General features: G+C 31.8%; 4 protein-coding genes and 1 non-coding gene across 5 annotated transcripts in view; 2 read left to right on the forward strand and 3 right to left on the reverse strand.

Annotated features, from left to right (window-relative positions):
* Window positions 1-6878, forward strand: part of LOC115245742 (GATOR complex protein WDR24) — an 8775-nt gene extending 1897 nt beyond the window's left edge. Inside the window, exons 2-12 of the mRNA XM_029824191.1 lie at window positions 1005-1227; window positions 1418-1631; window positions 1702-1885; window positions 3015-3079; window positions 3167-3327; window positions 3759-3942; window positions 4074-4233; window positions 4323-4470; window positions 5401-5905; window positions 6089-6250; window positions 6459-6878. Coding sequence (XP_029680051.1) covers window positions 1005-1227; window positions 1418-1631; window positions 1702-1885; window positions 3015-3079; window positions 3167-3327; window positions 3759-3942; window positions 4074-4233; window positions 4323-4470; window positions 5401-5905; window positions 6089-6250; window positions 6459-6587 — 2135 coding nt within the window. The 3' untranslated portion in view covers window positions 6588-6878. The remainder of the gene's footprint in view (window positions 1-1004; window positions 1228-1417; window positions 1632-1701; window positions 1886-3014; window positions 3080-3166; window positions 3328-3758; window positions 3943-4073; window positions 4234-4322; window positions 4471-5400; window positions 5906-6088; window positions 6251-6458) is intronic.
* Window positions 6879-7668: 790 nt separating this feature from the next.
* Window positions 7669-7741, reverse strand: Trnav-aac. The gene has a single exon. It is a non-coding gene; the product is annotated as a tRNA-Val (tRNA).
* Window positions 7742-9163: 1422 nt separating this feature from the next.
* On the reverse strand, window positions 9164-10288 carry LOC115245741 (60S ribosomal protein L36). Its single transcript, XM_029824190.1, has 4 exons — window positions 10161-10288; window positions 9850-9976; window positions 9567-9701; window positions 9164-9310 (listed from the first exon to the last, which is right to left on the reverse strand). Exons 2-4 carry the CDS (start codon window positions 9973-9975, stop codon window positions 9227-9229), a joined length of 345 nt encoding a protein of 114 aa, XP_029680050.1. The 5' UTR covers window position 9976; window positions 10161-10288; the 3' UTR covers window positions 9164-9226.
* Window positions 10289-10706: 418 nt separating this feature from the next.
* LOC115245740 (GDP-Man:Man(3)GlcNAc(2)-PP-Dol alpha-1,2-mannosyltransferase-like) lies at window positions 10707-12021 on the forward strand. The gene is made up of 4 exons (XM_029824188.1): window positions 10707-10953; window positions 11072-11304; window positions 11394-11611; window positions 11728-12021. Exons 1-4 carry the CDS (start codon window positions 10754-10756, stop codon window positions 12019-12021), a joined length of 945 nt encoding a protein of 314 aa, XP_029680048.1. The 5' UTR covers window positions 10707-10753.
* Window positions 12022-12387: 366 nt separating this feature from the next.
* The window catches only part of LOC115245739 (bone morphogenetic protein 4), a 32177-nt gene continuing 26949 nt past the window's right edge, over window positions 12388-17615 (reverse strand). Inside the window, exon 3 of the mRNA XM_029824187.1 lies at window positions 12388-15752. Coding sequence (XP_029680047.1) covers window positions 14962-15752 — 791 coding nt within the window. The 3' untranslated portion in view covers window positions 12388-14961. The remainder of the gene's footprint in view (window positions 15753-17615) is intronic.

Genomic DNA, 17615 nt, shown 5'->3' on the forward strand with positions numbered 1-17615 from the left:
AAGAGAGAGAGAGGGAAGGAATTTTTGGGAGGTGATAGGAAAGTAAAAATGGGAAAGCGCAGGCCAGGGTTGAGTCGGGAATCGAATCCGAGATCTCCGGGATGTGAGTCAGGCGCGCTAGGCACTGAGCCACCGGAGGCCCCGCAATTTCACTTAAAGTCAATCTTTTATTGTTATGTTATGTATATATTTTGATAAATTTTAAATATGCTTCTTACATATTGTTTGTTGTTTTGCTTTCTTCAAAACGCAGCAAAAACGAGCAAATCTCTAAAGGACTTTTTGTCTAGTTTCGGTACGTTCGGAAACAGCACTCGAGCAGCTCAAGCATCGTTCTATCTTTGTTTAACTTTTAGTAAATAACAAAGATAGAACGAGCTTAGAGTTCGCGAAAAAATGTGTTGAGAGAGATTGAGTTTCTTCGAGAGACTTCGATAGTTTTATAAATTATTATGACAATAATTTAATGTTAATTATTTCAAAAGAGTACGCAGTATGACATCAAAAACTATATGCATTGCTCAAGAAGGACCAGCAAATGCCTTAGCCCTTAATAAAGATAATAGCCAGGTTGTGATAGCCGGTCGTAACGGTGTGTTTTTTTAGTATAATATCTATTTTTTGGAGAGATAGATGTGTGTGCGTGTGTTGTAATTTTAGTTATGATATAACGGATTGTTTATCATAAGTTTTGAATAAAAACAATATTATAGATATATAGATATATAGTTTATAATCTTAATTTTTAATCTCTTAGGCCCAGTTCCACAACTTACTTTAACCGAAGTTTAACTATCATATATATTTAGAAAGAACGAATTAATAATATTATAGGAAAGATGTTTGAATTTTTTCTGGTTTATATCACAATCTTACTTATATATATTTAATTTAGTTAATCTTTTCAATATAATACTATGTGTTAAATATACATTAAAAAATTCTATATTCATATATGCTATATTAGATTGCCTTTTATGTTACAATATTATTTTATTTTATAGATTATATACTGGCGACAGCAGCAACAAATGGTGCGGTGGTTGTTTGGAATTTAAATAAACAATCTCGATCAAAACAGGAGCATGTATTTATAGATCATAAAAGAACTGTGAATAAAGTGAGCTTTCATATGACAGAACCTATGTGGTTGATATCTGGCTCACAAGATGGTACTATGAAATGTTTTGATTTACGAATAAAAGAAGCCATCAAAACCTTTTATAGGTAAATTATGTTATAGTATATATAGATAAACTCTCTTGTAATTGTTAAAGATAACAGCAAAACAATTTTTTTAGTATTCTAAAATTGTGTATATTTAATTTAATTTTACTTTATTGTAATAAATTAAACAATTGAGATTTAATTTTATATTTAATTTTTTATTGTATTACTCATATATTTGTGTATTTAGTAATACAGAATCGGTGAGAGATGTTCAATTTTGTCCACAACAACCGCATACTTTTGCTGCTGTATCCGAAAATGGACATGTACAGCAATGGGACATGAGAAAGCCGGATCGTTATTTTCAACATTTTACTGCACACAGTGGTCCAATATTTGCTTGTGATTGGCACCCTGAAGCCACTTGGTTTGCTACTGCATCTAGAGATAAAACTATTAAGGCATATACATTATTTTATAGACTTATGAAATATTGATTGTATATTTATATTCTTTGTATGACCTCTATAGGTTTGGGATCTGTCAGGTAAACCAAGTTGCGATTATGTCATACATACTATTGCATCAGTGGGACGCATTAAATGGAGACCACAGAAAAAATATCACATAGCAAGTTGTGCTCTAGTGGTTGATTGCAGTATAAATGTATGGGATATTCGCAGACCATATATTCCATTTGCAAGTTTCAATGAACATAAAGATGTTCCCACAGATGTGGGAGAGGCAATCCACAATCATTTCTATCGACAAGCAGAGTAATGCTATTAACCATTTTTTTATAACATTTTTTATTGCAACTACAATACACAATGCAGTTATTATTTCTATTTTCACTATTTTAGGATTGCACTTTGTATCATCATATTTTTGACGATGCGGTAAGGCCAGCCAGCAAAGCAAATCCGCAAAGTGTTGCGTTAGGTTTAAAGGGTGAAGTCACATATGCTTGTAAAGTAAAATATGAACCAGCAGCTACCGCAAGACAACTGACTATAGTATAATGAGGTCAGTTATTATGATGCAAAATATATTATCACAATCATAAGATAAATTCTTGTCAGAATAATGAATAAAATAATTATTTCTTTATTTCTTTATAGGAGAACACTTGTGACAAATGAAGATACTTTTTGTGCGGCTTAAACCTTTTATAGGTAAATTATGTTATAGTATATATAGATAAACTCTCTTGTAATTGTTAAAGATAACAGCAAAACAATTTTTTTAGTATTCTAAAATTGTGTATATTTAATTTAACTTATTTTACTTTTACTTTATTGTAATAAATTAAACAATTGAGATTTAATTTTATATTTAATTTTTTATTGTATTACTCATATATTTGTGTATTTAGTAATACAGAATCGGTGAGAGATGTTCAATTTTGTCCACAACAACCGCATACTTTTGCTGCTGTATCTGAAAATGGACATGTACAGCAATGGGACATGAGAAAGCCGGATCGTTATTTTCAACATTTTACTGCACACAGTGGTCCAATATTTGCTTGTGATTGGCACCCTGAAGCCAGTTGGCTCGCTACTGCATCTAGAGATAAAACTATTAAGGCATATACATTATTTTATAGACTTATGAAATATTGATTGTATATTTATATTCTTTGTATGACCTCTATAGGTTTGGGATCTGTCAGGTAAACCAAGTTGCGATTATGTCATACATACTATTGCATCAGTGGGACGCATTAAATGGAGACCACAGAAAAAAATATCACATAGCAAGTTGTGTTCTAGTGATTGATTGTAGTATAAATGTATGGGATATTCGCAGACCATATATTCCATTTGCAAGTTTCAATGAACATAAAGATGTTCCCACAGGTGTGGCATGGAGAGGCAATCCACAATCATTTCTATCGACAAGCAGAGTAATGCTATTAACCATTTTTTTATAACATTTTTTATTGCAACTACAATACACAATGCAGTTATTATTTCTATTTTCACTATTTTAGGATTGCACTTTGTATCATCATATTTTTGACGATGCGGTAAGGCCAGCCAGCAAAGCAAATCCGCAAAGTGTTGCGTTAGGTTTAAAGGGTGAAGTCACATATGCTTGTAAAGTAAAATATGAACCGGCAGCTACTGCAAGACAATTGACTAGTATAATGAGGTTAGTTATTAAGATGCAAAATATATTATCACAATCATAAGATAAATTCTTGTCAGAATAATGAGTAAAATTATTATTTCTTAATTTTTTTATAGGAGAACACTTGTGACAAATGATGATACTTTTTGCGTGGCTTCAAGTGTAACGCATAGATTCACAGAGATAAAACTATTAAGGCATATACATTATTTTATAGACTTATGAAATATTGATTGTATATTTATATTCTTTGTATGACCTCTATAGGTTTGGGATCTGTCAGGTAAACCAAGTTGCGATTATGTCATACATACTATTGCATCAGTGGGACGCATTAAATGGAGACCACAGAAAAAATATCACATAGCAAGTTGTGCTCTAGTGATCACAATCATAAGATAAATTCTTGTCAGAATAATGAGTAAAATTATTATTTCTTAATTTTTTTATAGGAGAACACTTGTGACAAATGATGATACTTTTTGCGTGGCTTCAAGTGTAACGCATAGATTCACTTTGAATAATTGTCAACCAAGTTGGTTCAAGATAGCTGCAGAAGGTTATTTGCTTTCTGGGAATTTAAATGATATCTGTGATCACAATGCACGTGTCGCAATCGGTTTTGGCAAAACTACTGTAATAATATATCTGTATTTTTACATTTTTACATTTACAAATACATTAGAGTTATTATTTGTATATGTGTATACATATAATAATTCTAATATATTTGTGATAATATAATCTCTTATACGTTTATTATATAGCTTGGTATAGCATGGCAAGTTCTGAAAATTATGTATGGAGATCCCCTTGAATTGCTTTTAAAAATAGCCCCCAAGGAAGATATAGTTAATACTTCGAACATAGCACCAGGCGCAACAAAGAATTCTGGTATGGAGCAATCAAACGCAAGCAAACAATCGAGTGAGTGAGCAGAAATATGATAAATAGCACTAATATTAATATTGTGCTATTGTCATGGGTTTAACTGAAATAAATCATCATTTTCTCAGGTCATGAACATGATGTAAAGTCTCTTCAGGGGGAAAATCCGACTGGCATTGCTAGCGGTGGCGACGACGAGACCGAAACAGAAACAGATGCACCAGAGAATCAAAATATTACAGGACCGTTGACTAATTTGACAACTGTCTTGCCAAGGTATATTGTATGACAGTTTTTTATTGTTATTTGTATAGAGTTGAGAAGAATAATGTGTTACTTAACGTAACGCTGTTACCATTACTATTATAATTACTTTTTTTACGGTAAATGTAACGGCAATGGCGTTTTGTTATTATTATATTGTTAATATTGTTTATAACAGAAAAAGTAACTTTTTGTTGCATATTTTTCGGTAATGAATAACAAATTTAAGTTATTTTCATTGTTACTTTTTTTGGGCCTACTTCGTATAATTTTCATGCAAAAAAACATTTTGATCAAGAGCATTATAATTACACAGAAATTGATGGCTCTTTTTATCTTGTTTCTCTCTATTCTGTAAAAAGCATTTAATTAGACAAATAATTTAGTGATTGATCAAGAATTCGAAATTATGAAGATTAGCATATCCTATCAGGATTATAAAATTATATAAGGTTAAAGATATAAAGAAGACGATTTTGATCATATTTACGAATCTTGAAATAAAACTAAAAGTAAGAAAACTTTTTCTTTTTAATTTATATTTATAGAATTTAAAAATCTTAAAAATGTTTTTTTACAAAGCTTTTTAAGTTTTCTTTATTTAAGATTAATTATTATTATCAAAATTAATGCGGTAATGAACTATTTTTTAAAATTGGTAACGAGCAACGGTAACGAGTTATTTTTCAGAAAAAGAAACAGTAACAAACTACTTTCATATAATTTTTTCAACCTCAGTTATATTTATCTCATTTTGGTAAAATGTTTAAAGCAGATTTTATATCAGGTCTACCGGAAAGTTCTGTCCGTTTTTGGAATAAAACAAAATACAAATTTTTATTACCGTCAATAAACAAAATTAGTCGATTTTTATTAGTACAATTAAAATTATAATGTAACTTTGATATTATCAAGGAGAAGGATTATTGATAACAATTACAGAAGACCATTGCTCAGTGATGTACCCTCGACGTCGAAAGGTGACTTTATCTTTGGGGAAACTGAATATGAACCTGTATCATTAGAACATCCTAGTGAAAGTAGACATACTGTTATGCGTATGGAGGATGACGAATGGACCAAGGAATTGCAGAAAGAGGCTTTCCCTTTACGACACGAGATAAAAGATCGATCTCCGCCACCGGAACAATTTCCTAACCATCCTACTGAACTCGGCGAAGATCCAACTTCCGTTATAATTGAGGATCAACCTCAATTAGTCGTACCACTTTTACCTAAGCCATTGTTATTCGATTTTACATCTGTGATCTTGGAAGCATTGGAATATCACGCGACAGTGAGAGACGTACAAACAACAGTATCAATGCTAATTGCCCTAGGAGAAAAGAGGAAAAATTTGATGCTTCCAATAGCTTTGCAAGAACATTGGATACTGGAATACTTGGATATGCTTGGCAAATTTAAACTCTGGCATATAGCTACACAGGTTTGTTCATAATTGAAAGATATTATTTTTTAACAAATTATATATTTTACGATATTTTTTTGCTAAAAGCGGAAATTATATCTGAACTTCTGTTGCTTCGATTATTGTACACATTGATGACGATCTTTATCTAAATAAAAATAAATAAGAAATTTTATTTTACAAAGAATTTTATTTGCATAGATAATACAATTGGCATGGATTCCTTCTATATCGCAATTGAATCAACAATCGACCCTGATTCATGTATCTTGTGCAGCGTGCACAAAACAGTTGCAACGATCGGCGTGGTTGTGTGATCATTGTCATACATCCGAACATGCTCTGTGTTCGGTTTGTAATCAGGTGAGAGAATGTTTGATAAGCTCAATTTTCTTGCAACATCTCTTGTATTTACACAGAATAAAACAAATAAATCAGGAAAATTATAAAATTATTGTTCAGAAAGTTATAAGATTGCTGTCGATTATAGTAAAACAATTTCGGTGAAACAGATTACGATAAAAAAGTGTTATACGAGAAAAAAATTATCTTATTATCTTTTTATATACAGGTTGTACGTGGAATGTATGTGTGGTGTCAAGGTTGTGCACATGGAGGCCATATAAATCATATGAGGGAGTGGTTTAATGGCAATCGACAATGTCCTGCCGGTTGCGGACATTTCTGTGAATACAATTAAAGAATCAATATTTGTTGTTAATAATAATATGTACTTTTTTGTAATATTTCTTACTATAATCGTGTTAAATTATAATGGAGGCAGTATCTCATGTGAATTTTTCTGCAACATTTAAAATAAATTATTTTTTCATATTCGCGTTTGATGGCAGAGATTGATGAAGTATATTGAAGATTTTCTCTTTATATTTTACAGTTCTACAAATTTTGATCAATTTTTATTAAGTCAATCCTCGCTGAAAATATAGGATATATGTAGATTGAATAAATTATGCATTTACTAATACAAACAATAAGAAAAGTTTTTAATATATATTACTAATCCATACTTCTGAATACAAGTAGTATGTGGCATACAAAAAAAAATAATTTAATTCGACAAGAAAAAAAATACAAGTAATTTTCTGCTTTTGACTTTATAACTCAATATGGCTGCAAAGAAAGAACAGGCGAGAAACATATTGCGTCTGTGCACCGGCTGTTGCTGTCCGTATACGTATGTACACACGATTGCATTGCTCGCATGGACGTAATATGAAAAGAAAAGATAGAAAAGGATCAATGATCACGCTATCCTTGTTCCTTTAGCGTATTGCTTTACGGCCGAGATAGGCCTGAAAATTGCTTTCTGATTTCTCGTGGCAGAAAGCAGTAATACAACAAGATTAACGGGCGCCCCCATTTTTTGTGAATTTTATACGTGTATATATATGTTTAAATTATTATAATCTACTAATGCAATTTTATTACAAAGAATACTTCATCCTTGTGGTTTCCCTTGATTTCAAAAATTTTTATATATTTATTTATATTGATATATCTATATATTTTGTAGAATGATTTAATAAGAAAAAAACCGCGTATTTATATGTGATCAGGAATTTATATCATTCTAGGTAATAAAATCTGAAAAAAACGCGGGCACGCGTTTATATTAATAGAATATATATCTATCATAATAAAAAATTAAGTGTCAATTTTTTTCTAACGAATTCCTAGAATTTATTTGATAAAAATAATATTTTATATATTTTAATTAAACATTATTACAAAAAATATTAGACTTTCTCTTGTAAAAAAAATGTTTCCGCCCGGGATCGAACCGGGGACCTTCCGCGTGTTAGGCGGATGTGATAACCACTACACCACGGAAACTCGTTTGAATCAGTTTTCTAATTTCAGATTATGTCATATACTACCATAGCATGAGATGCTGTTAAATACGGTCGGTCATATGGGTAAATTTTCGTCATTTATCACGATCAAATAGATACGATGGGCCCAGAAATAATTAAAGGACGATGATATTATTAACCGTTTTGATTGCACTATAAAAATAACAAACATGAATACAAGTACTTTAAAGTACAGATTAATTATTTATTAAACAATTAATATATCACGAAGTGTTAGCGCGTACAGCGGATTTTTCAAACTATGCGAATAATACTTATAAAGCTCCATATCTTTAACAGTATTTCGTTAATGCATATATACGTAATATAAATAATTTATTAAATTGAAAAAAGCTTCGTTTTTATTTGCAATCCCATTTAACAACAATTTCGTTTGCCTATATTATTTTACCGATAATTCTGACTGCCTACGCAATAATCTACATAGCAGATAACTGATACATATCACGTACGATCAATAATCGACTCTAAATAAACTAAGATTTTATTAATTTATAAAGCATGCACATTTATATATGATATATAGATTAAAACATTTTTCGCAAATACATAACGATGTTCAACCTAAAGTAAAATGTGAAAACTTGGATTCTATAAGAATGTACTTCTTCCACTATAGTGTACACTAAAAATGAAATATTTAGAAGTTGGAGAGAAAAAAAGAGAAACAAAAAGTGTAAAACTTCAGCTACAAAGAACAAATCAGAAACACAAACTTATCAGAAAAAAATAGTATTTAAAATGATAAAATTTATGATAAAGTAAAAAATATAAATTTTAACAAAATTTGATTCTATTTTTATAATTTTTTATCGATTATTTTAAGTAAGAACACCCTTATATACAAATATGTATATATATGTAATATTAATATATGCATATAGATACGTTTATTCACAAAATAAATCCTTCGTATTCTTAATATAATGTCAGAAATAATTTGTTACATTAAAAAAAAAATAAATATTTAAGTCAGATTATTGATCCCCTTAGCATTTATATCAATCTCTATTTTAGTTATAATTCATTTATTCTAATTTACTACTTTTTAATTTTTTACTCTAAAAATATACATTTTACTCTTACATACTTCATACATTCTCGTGTGCTCATATTTTCTCTTTGTACTTTAATATTTTCATACATATGCTTGTCTGTTTGCAACATTCTCCTAAAAAATTATTCATGCAATCTTCAATAATAATTTTATGAAATAAACAAAATAAAACACTTATCGAAATAAGATGGATGCAAATGGATTGCAATATGAATAGCTGCTATCAAATACTTTAATCAAAAGAATTATTTTGTTTGAAAATGGTAAAAGCAGTGTACTTACAATTAGTTGATCTTAATTTTCTAAATTAATATACTTTATTTCTTTGTTATTTTGAAATATTGATTTATTTAAGTAATGAGAATAGTTTTACATATTTAAAAAAAGTTAATGATGAGCTGCTTTCCTCATCTGTACCAAGATATTTCCAAGCTCTTCTCGCTTCCTCTTAGCACGAATGTGAGTTCCCAGCTAGAAAGTAATAAAAATCATATATGTAAGAATAAATATAAATATATGTAGAAATATCTTTCACATATGAAAAAGATTTTCTAAAAATCTTAAAATCTATATATAAAGATTACTGTGTACTTTTTATCCTACTATCAATATCATACATCAATCTGTAAAATAATTCAGATTATAAGATAATTACATGAAAAATAAGAAATTCGAAGTTTTTAAAAATTAGTACTTATTTAAAAAGTGAAAAATTGTAGACATTTACCCTTCTCTTCAAAAATTTCAAAGCACGCTTGTCCTTTGACACTTTTAGCAACTCCATAGCTCGTTTTTCATAAGGAGCATGTCCTGTGACCTCGCGGATCAAATCTCTCACAAATTTACTGTGTTTGGTTTGTTTCTGAAATAAACAAAATTAAAGATGGATTAGTATGTAAAGAAATATTGAGATGTTTATCTAACGGATTATAAAATAAATATAAATTGATTGAAAGAATACAACGTAGAATAACAATGAGAAAGCGTACTGTTTTCCACATTATACTAACCCCTTTTAATCTGGCTGGTCGAATACAGAGAGTTTTCTCTTTTTCGGATTTGTTTTTCGCCACACGAATCTTCGTCGTTTTGTGACCCCTGTTGAGCCCAACAGCCAATTCATATCTTGGTGCCATCCTGTGTGCAAACATAAATTCTTTTTATAGGTTATCTTACTGCTAAGATTCACTAAATCTAAATGCATTTTAATATCATAAATTATAAATCTAGCTTAGCTACTAGAATAAGTATATTGTCTGTATTTATTCGATTTTGAGCGGATTACAAGAATATTTTAGGATTCAATATATATTTTACAAACCCTCAAGATAAATTGTATGACCAGAGTGCGCAAACTCTCTCTTGGAAAAGAAGCCAACTTGCGCCTTCTATTTCTGATACGAGATAGAAGTGAACTAAAATCGGTCACGTGACAATAAGTGGGAAGTTGACCATAGAATTTCTATTCTAGGGTATATTGATTCGTAATCTATCAGCGTTTTTGAATGAACGGGTTTTAACCTTAGGCCCTGCGCACAATAGAGAAAATATTAGGAATAGGAATAAAATATTAAATATCAGGAGCAGCAATTTGGGATCAATCATAGTTGCCTCTCATTTGTGAGTAACTGCTCAAAAGTGCGCATGCACGGCTTACCGGTTTGGCCCAATGAAAAATAAGGTTACATTAGTCACATATGTGTGTACACTCCACTTCCGTTACAGCCTTGGTCGAGTCAGGGCCAATTTCACCAAGCTCGGTTAGATTAACCGACGGTTAAAATTAGCAGGGTTCCAACTGAAATGATAAGAATGCTTGGTTTTCCTTCACCTCTATTTTCTGTTGGCCACCCTGCTAATTTTTATGGAAGAGATTTGTTTAACAAACTATTATAGGACATCATCATATTCATAATGTTGTTAATAGTAGTATATAAACTACTCTATATACTGCTACTAATCCCAATTCTATTGATAAAACGGAGAAAGTTTCAAAAAAAGCGAAAGGAAAGACAACAGAGAGCCACAGTCGTTGGAATCTTTCATCCATATTGCAATGCAGGTGGAGGAGGCGAGAGAGTGCTTTGGGCTGCGGTTCAAGCTATACAGAATATGTATGTCAATATAATTTGTAGATCTAAAAAATTTATAATCCCAAATTTATCTATACCATTACCTTTATATACTAACTATTACATTTTTTATTATTATTTACATTTTGAATGCCTCTAGATATCCTGATGTACATATAGCTATATATACGGGCGATCTTGATGCTGATCCCGAAACGATTCTTAGCAGAACTGAAAAAGCATTCAATGTAAAATTACGTCCAAACATTGAATTTGTCTATCTGCGTAAACGAAAATGGGTGGAAGCTTCCATGTATCCTCATTTCACATTGCTAGGGCAAAGTCTGGGATCTATCTGGTTGGGCATCGAGGCGTTGGACAGTTTTCCACCAGGTGATATAATTAATTATTTGAGATATTCACAACGCTACTATACAAAATTTCCATATTAAACAAAATATGTAAAAATACACAAATTGCAGACATATACATTGACACAATGGGTTACGCGTTTACGTATCCTTTATTTAAATATATCGGTGGTTGCCGGGTCGGATCATACACGCATTATCCCACCATTTCGACCGATATGTTAAAGCATGTCTACAGAAGAATCATCACGCACAACAACCGACGAATCATTGCCAGAAATCCAATTCTCTCGGGGATGAAGATTCTTTACTATCAATTATTCGCACAAGTAAGTATAATACTTTCAATTATAATAACTTAGAGATATAAAATTTGATCAATTATTTTATGAAGAATAAAAAATATGTTGCCATCAAACAATTATTTGATGTTAGATTATTGCAGTTGTACAGATTAGTCGGTAGTTGCGCCGAAACCATAATGGTAAACTCCTCGTGGACCGAAGATCATATCAACTCTATCTGGAAATGTCAATTAAAGACGCATCGAGTGTATCCTCCATGCAACGTAGAACATCTGACTAAATTGCCGTTACTCAATGATGAGGAAAAAGGTGACTATATACGTATAGTGGCGCTCGCACAATTCCGACCAGAGAAGAATCATCCGCTCATGTTGAGGGCCATGTTCGAACTAAGATCGATTCTTAAGGAGGAAATCTGGGAAAGAGGAAGCTAATGATTTGAACGAAATGCTATTAGAGTTGCTGCGAGGTACGTATATTCATAATTATTTGATATTAAAATGATATGAAAAGAATTCCATTATTTCGACTTTTTTTTCAGGTCATCTGTAAATCGATTCTCGTGTCAACACTTCGAGATGGAATTCCTACGAGCAATCGAACCGTTTTTTCGAGCGAAACGAGAGTAATTTTATTGCCTTGTAATTTTTCTAAAGTGGTAAATTATGTGTGCATGTGAGTGATTCATTTTAAAATTAGAATGCGCATTTTCGATACATGTTACACATTATCCTGTATGTAATAATATGTATATATAACAAATAAGTGTGTTCTCCATGTGATGAATCAATATTTACTCGTTGAGAGATGCAAGACTTTCTACTTAATGTCCATTAATTTTAGGATCAATACATTGAACAAATAATCATGATTTAGCATACACAAGTCGCAGTACATTGTGTAACAATAATTGTTAACAAAATGTAATAATTATTTAAACTTCTTGTAAAGTTCTAAAAATATTAGAGAATATCGAAAGTTTATGAAAGTACATGACGTTAATATCGATGTTACAATTTACTTACTGAAACAGCAAAGAGCCAATTAATTTATTATGCAATAAATAAAAATATAATAATATATTTATATTACAAATGAAAATGAAACTGAAGAATATAGAACAAGGTATTGAAAAAGAAAATAGCCAAAAAGAGTCTTAAGGGCTTAAGCTGATGGTTTCATTGGCAATAAAACGCCGAAAAACTTATTCTTTGGTAAAAGAAAATCCTCAAAATGGACAGATGATAAAATTAGTTATATTTTACATATTAGTTCTTTTATATTATACATTTTTATTTACATAAAAGTAAATGTTTGTGTGTAAATATAATAATTTTTAGTACAGACAGTGATTGAAGGTATCATCTCCTGAAATACTGCATCCTCATTTGGATATTTCTGCTAGCCGATTTGTAATTTATGATCAATAATACGGTTATAATCTGTAAATAAAACTCATGAGATACTTCGGCTGGCATGCTTGTTAAAAGAGAAAGATGAAGAGATCGCTTATTTTCCTTTTTTCGGTAGTTATTACGGCAGCTAAACAAATATCTCCAATTTAAGAATATTTTTATGACTATCTGGCATAGCATGAATGCGTATAGTTGCATAATGCATACAAGGTAACCTTCGAACTCGAACGGGGTAAGCAACATCGCGCTTAATGAAATTTTATTGCTATCTTGGTGAGATAACCCTTCGCGCTGATAGTAAATTTCATGCTACATTTTTATTCATAAAATTGTAACGCTCGACTCGAAGTGTCGATTTTATAGTTTCACGTTGCACGATTCTAATTTTAAATATAAAAAAGCTATATAAAATAAAATAATAGAGTATACAATAAAATATATACATATATATATACATATACTTTTGTTAAGACTTAATTATACTAAGATATTAAATAAAAATTTTGGAAATTGTGGAGAGTAATGGCTTCCTTTGATGGTTTTCGCCAAGAATATTAAATTAATTATAATTTTGTATCATTTTATAAAATTATAATTTATTTAAATGCCTGTAAAATAAAAGAGAAAAAAAAATATGTTTTATTGGAAATTGATATAGATTATATATATTTAAGACTTCGCGCTATAATAGATTTCCATCATCAGATATTTTGCTGATAATCGATTAAGAGAGACAGGAATAATGACGATAATATGGCGCCGCTAGTGGTTAATTAGATTATAATTTACAATAGTGCATACGGATAAAACGTATTATAAAAATGTTATGCAATTTAATATTGACGCGTAAATAACAATGTTTGTTATCGATTTTATTACGCGCTCGATATACATGATATGTTATATTTTCTAGTTAAAATAAATATTATTTCACAGATAGAGAGCTCAAAATGCTTACACATGCATATAATTTATGTATGTACGGCGGTCATCGATTAATTCGGAGATTTCGTACAAAACATATTGAAATTTTACAATGTAACATATATATTTGTAATCGTTAGGTTGCATTAGTGGAAGAATTTAAAGGTTTAAAAGATGCTCGAGATTCTATTCGTAATACTATATAGGAACTAATAAAACCTTGATATACAATATAAAATAGATTTGGTAGAATGAAGAATTTTAATTCCGTCACATTTTTTTTTTTTTTTATGTTAATAGATATTGACTTATAACCCACAAATTATTTCGCACAAAAATCTGCGTGTTTGTAATAAATTAATATATAGAAAAAGAGACGTGTTACAGATATACAGTAATGGTGTTTCATACGAGGAGAAGAACATTCTCCCGGTTGAAAAACGGATTGATGTGACTATTATAGTCGTAGTCACCGTCGTCGTCATCGCTATAACTGTCGACAATATTAGAGTGTGCAATGATGCAATGAGAGTTCGTTACAGCGATTTGTTTTACTCTTTTTTTTCAACCAAATTCAAATATAGCAAAGCTATCCTAATGATATAAAATACGCGACCGTTGCGTAATAAGGAATATAATGATGAGTAAATAGTATCGTTAGTATCACAGTCAATGCGAGACCCTAAACGAATTACAGGATCTGACGTGTTCGGTAATGCCTCGGATCATTGTACGAACAAAAAAAAAATGGAAATCTAAACGGATATTATTGCGGAGATACGCAAAAATCCTAAAATTATTTAGATGATTATAATGTATTTATATTTTCGCCTTTATTAATGATTATTAGTATATGTGTATGTGTATGTGTGTGTGTGTGTGTGTGTATACACACATGCATTTTTTTATGCAACCACGTGTGGCACCACCGAACCGTAATTCGGACAATTCTTTGGTGAGTCCTCGGCGATGGTAGAGTGTAGACTCTAGTAGAGATGGTAGACTGTTTCGCTCTTTTTCTGATGTTCCTCTTCCTCACGAGCAGGCACATTCCAGTACCTGGATGCTCTTCCAGTAGGATACCTTCAGTTGCGTCGAATCGTTCTCGTCAAAGTAGACGATCATCAGCTGATCGAGCTTGCTGGGTGCGCAGCACGGCTTGGGTACCCTCTTCCGGTCCTCTTTCCATAACAGGCTTTGTAATAGTGCATGATGATGCGCTGGATTGTAGCGGGGCGGGCAACGGCCCTTGCAGTATCCGGCGTCGAAGCCTTTCGGATACACAATGAATTCGAAGCCTTCCAAGTCCTTGAACATCACCGTCAGTTCGTGCCGGCAGCACTTCTTGTTATTGTCGCCCTTGCACTTGCTACGCCGTCCCTTATGCAGTTGCATCAGCTCCTCGGGGGTGGATCTCTTTCTTCTGCCACCCGATTCAAACGTGGTGAATACGTTCAAGGTTGTATAAGAGATATCGCGCCGCGTCGGTCGGCCGTCATGGAGGAATTCCAGCTCGAGACCATGGTTATCCAGGTTTCGTTCGAGCCAGCTAGCGGCCGCTTCGGTGAAATCCAATTCCAGCCATCGGGAGTCCGTCGGCTGAGAAATTCTGTGCCGCAACAGAAGACGCCGGGAGATCGGCGTGCAAAGATAAACCAGCACCTCCAGATTGCTCGGGCGTCTATGATCGCCTTGAAGAAGGAATCTCAGAGACGCGTGATCGACCGTGACATCTTCGGTATCGTCGGAAACCGCGACGGGAAAGTACAGGAAGTGACGGTGATTTCCTCCTCTCCAGTTAACGCTTGATTTGTTCCCCGGATGCTCTGTAACAAGAAACGCAAATTCATTATAATACACGAGTATATTACGTAAATAAGGAATTATTCGCATTATTATGCGATTAATTTCTTTAAGCTGAACAACGAAGTTATATGTATAATTATTAGGAAATTTTAATAGCGATATACCATATGTATCAATACTATAAGATATTGCGAATTACACAATTCACCAAAAAATAACTTTTCTTCGAACACAAGAACAAAATCAGTCATTCCTTGTAATTTTTTTGACGCTGAATACGATTTCGGTTTCTAAATTGCTCTTTCGTGTCATAATTTTGAGAAATTTGCAGTTAAAGTTGAAAAAACAGGATCTCTCTACTCAAATTTTATAAAAAAATTCCCTGAAAATTTCTTGATTTTTCAAGATACGAAAGAAATCCTTGAGTATTCCAGGTTTTCCACGTTTTTCCAGGGAGTAGAAAAAAATAGTTATTTGAATGTAGATTTTATATCTTTTATTACATAATAATGCAATAAAAGCGCAATAAAATAGTTAAAAGAATCATGAAGGATAAGATTGTAATCTTTGTCTATTAATTGATACGAAGGAAACATTCTTGATCCATTTAGATCGTAATTGAATTCTCGCAACAATGATACGGAAGGCTGCGCAAGAGTTTTGCTTGTAAGCGTGACTCAGTTTCTTTTTGTCACGATTGTCAACGTTTGTGCTTTTTCTACCTCGTGAGATTTACAGATTATATCCACGGTAAATTTAGAACGCGGGCAACAGTTCGTCTATTGTCTGCCATTTATACCGCAACAACGGAAATGAATTTTTTCTTGACCCTTAAATATAAAAATCCAGAAAAGATCGAGAAAAAAACATGAACTAATTTCAATTCAAAATGAGAAGATGTAACGCTTTACGAATATTGTTTCAGATCTTCCTTCCAAACAAATGGAGTTATGGAATAAATTTTGGGATAAACTTTACATTTATCATTTACCTCCATATATCTTTCCGAAAAAAATTTTTCACCAACTATGCTGTTTTATATAATATTAAATTTTAGATTGATATAAGAATTGCTAATAAATATTTTTATAATAAGATAATAATTTTCTGAGAGGGTTATATATATAGTATAATAGTATAATAATATAATATATATATAGCACGTGTGTGTATTATATACAAATTCTACCTATAATAAATATGTATAACAATAAAATAAATTATTATCGATCATTATCATGCAAATTCTAAAACTAAACTAATTCTAAACTAAATTGGAACGTGACTGTCATCAGTTAATGAGGGAGTAATAAACGAAAACTGTGTTGTTAAGTGCCAGGGCTTTAAAACAGTATTACTTAAATGAGACAGGAACTGTTGAATTCCCGTCGATTCCCGGCCGCGCACGCGTGTGACAGTTGTCTCACGCGTATTTACGAATGCAGTTTCACGCATCGCATTCTGTAGCGAGCGTTCCTGTTCTAGGATCTGCAATATTATCGCCCACGTATATTGGCAAGGAGTATTTTCGCAAATCGCGTGGCGGATGAAATACTCGTCGCGCATAAACAAACACGGCTGCGATCTGAGTCACGAAACGGTATTCAGCCTTTCGACGAAATCAGCATGTAAAAGACGCTCTATTGTCGATCACGCGGACAACAGCGGAGATGTTTTAGAGATGAAGCAGAACGAACCCGCCGACCCCAATTTAATCCCCTTTGATACATTCGCGTATAATGTAACAAAATATTTTAAGTAGTAAATTTATTTGTTAAATTTACTTGTTGATATTTTTCTTGTTCCTGATTTTCGTTTCTGATCGTTTACATAATCGTGATAAATAACTTTCACTTCGTGAAGAATAATTTGACATCCTTTAT

The sequence above is a fragment of the Formica exsecta genome, unplaced genomic scaffold (assembly GCF_003651465.1).
Source record: "Formica exsecta isolate Colony F162 unplaced genomic scaffold, ASM365146v1 scaffold13, whole genome shotgun sequence".
NCBI classification, from domain to species: Eukaryota; Metazoa; Arthropoda; class Insecta; order Hymenoptera; family Formicidae; genus Formica; species Formica exsecta.

Coding starts and splice junctions, on each gene's coding strand:
- LOC115245741 (XM_029824190.1), bottom strand. CDS start 9,975: ATGGCACCAAGATATGAATTGGCTGTTGGGCTCAACAGGGGTCACAAA. Junction 9,702..9,849: donor GACCAGCCAGATTAAAAGGG/GTTAGTATAATG, acceptor TGTTTATTTCAG/AAACAAACCAAACACAGTAA. Junction 9,311..9,566: donor TGAAATTTTTGAAGAGAAGG/GTAAATGTCTAC, acceptor ATTACTTTCTAG/CTGGGAACTCACATTCGTGC.
- LOC115245740 (XM_029824188.1), top strand. CDS start 10,754: ATGTTGTTAATAGTAGTATATAAACTACTCTATATACTGCTACTAATC. Junction 11,305..11,393: donor GTTGGACAGTTTTCCACCAG/GTGATATAATTA, acceptor CACAAATTGCAG/ACATATACATTGACACAATG. Junction 11,612..11,727: donor ACTATCAATTATTCGCACAA/GTAAGTATAATA, acceptor AGATTATTGCAG/TTGTACAGATTAGTCGGTAG.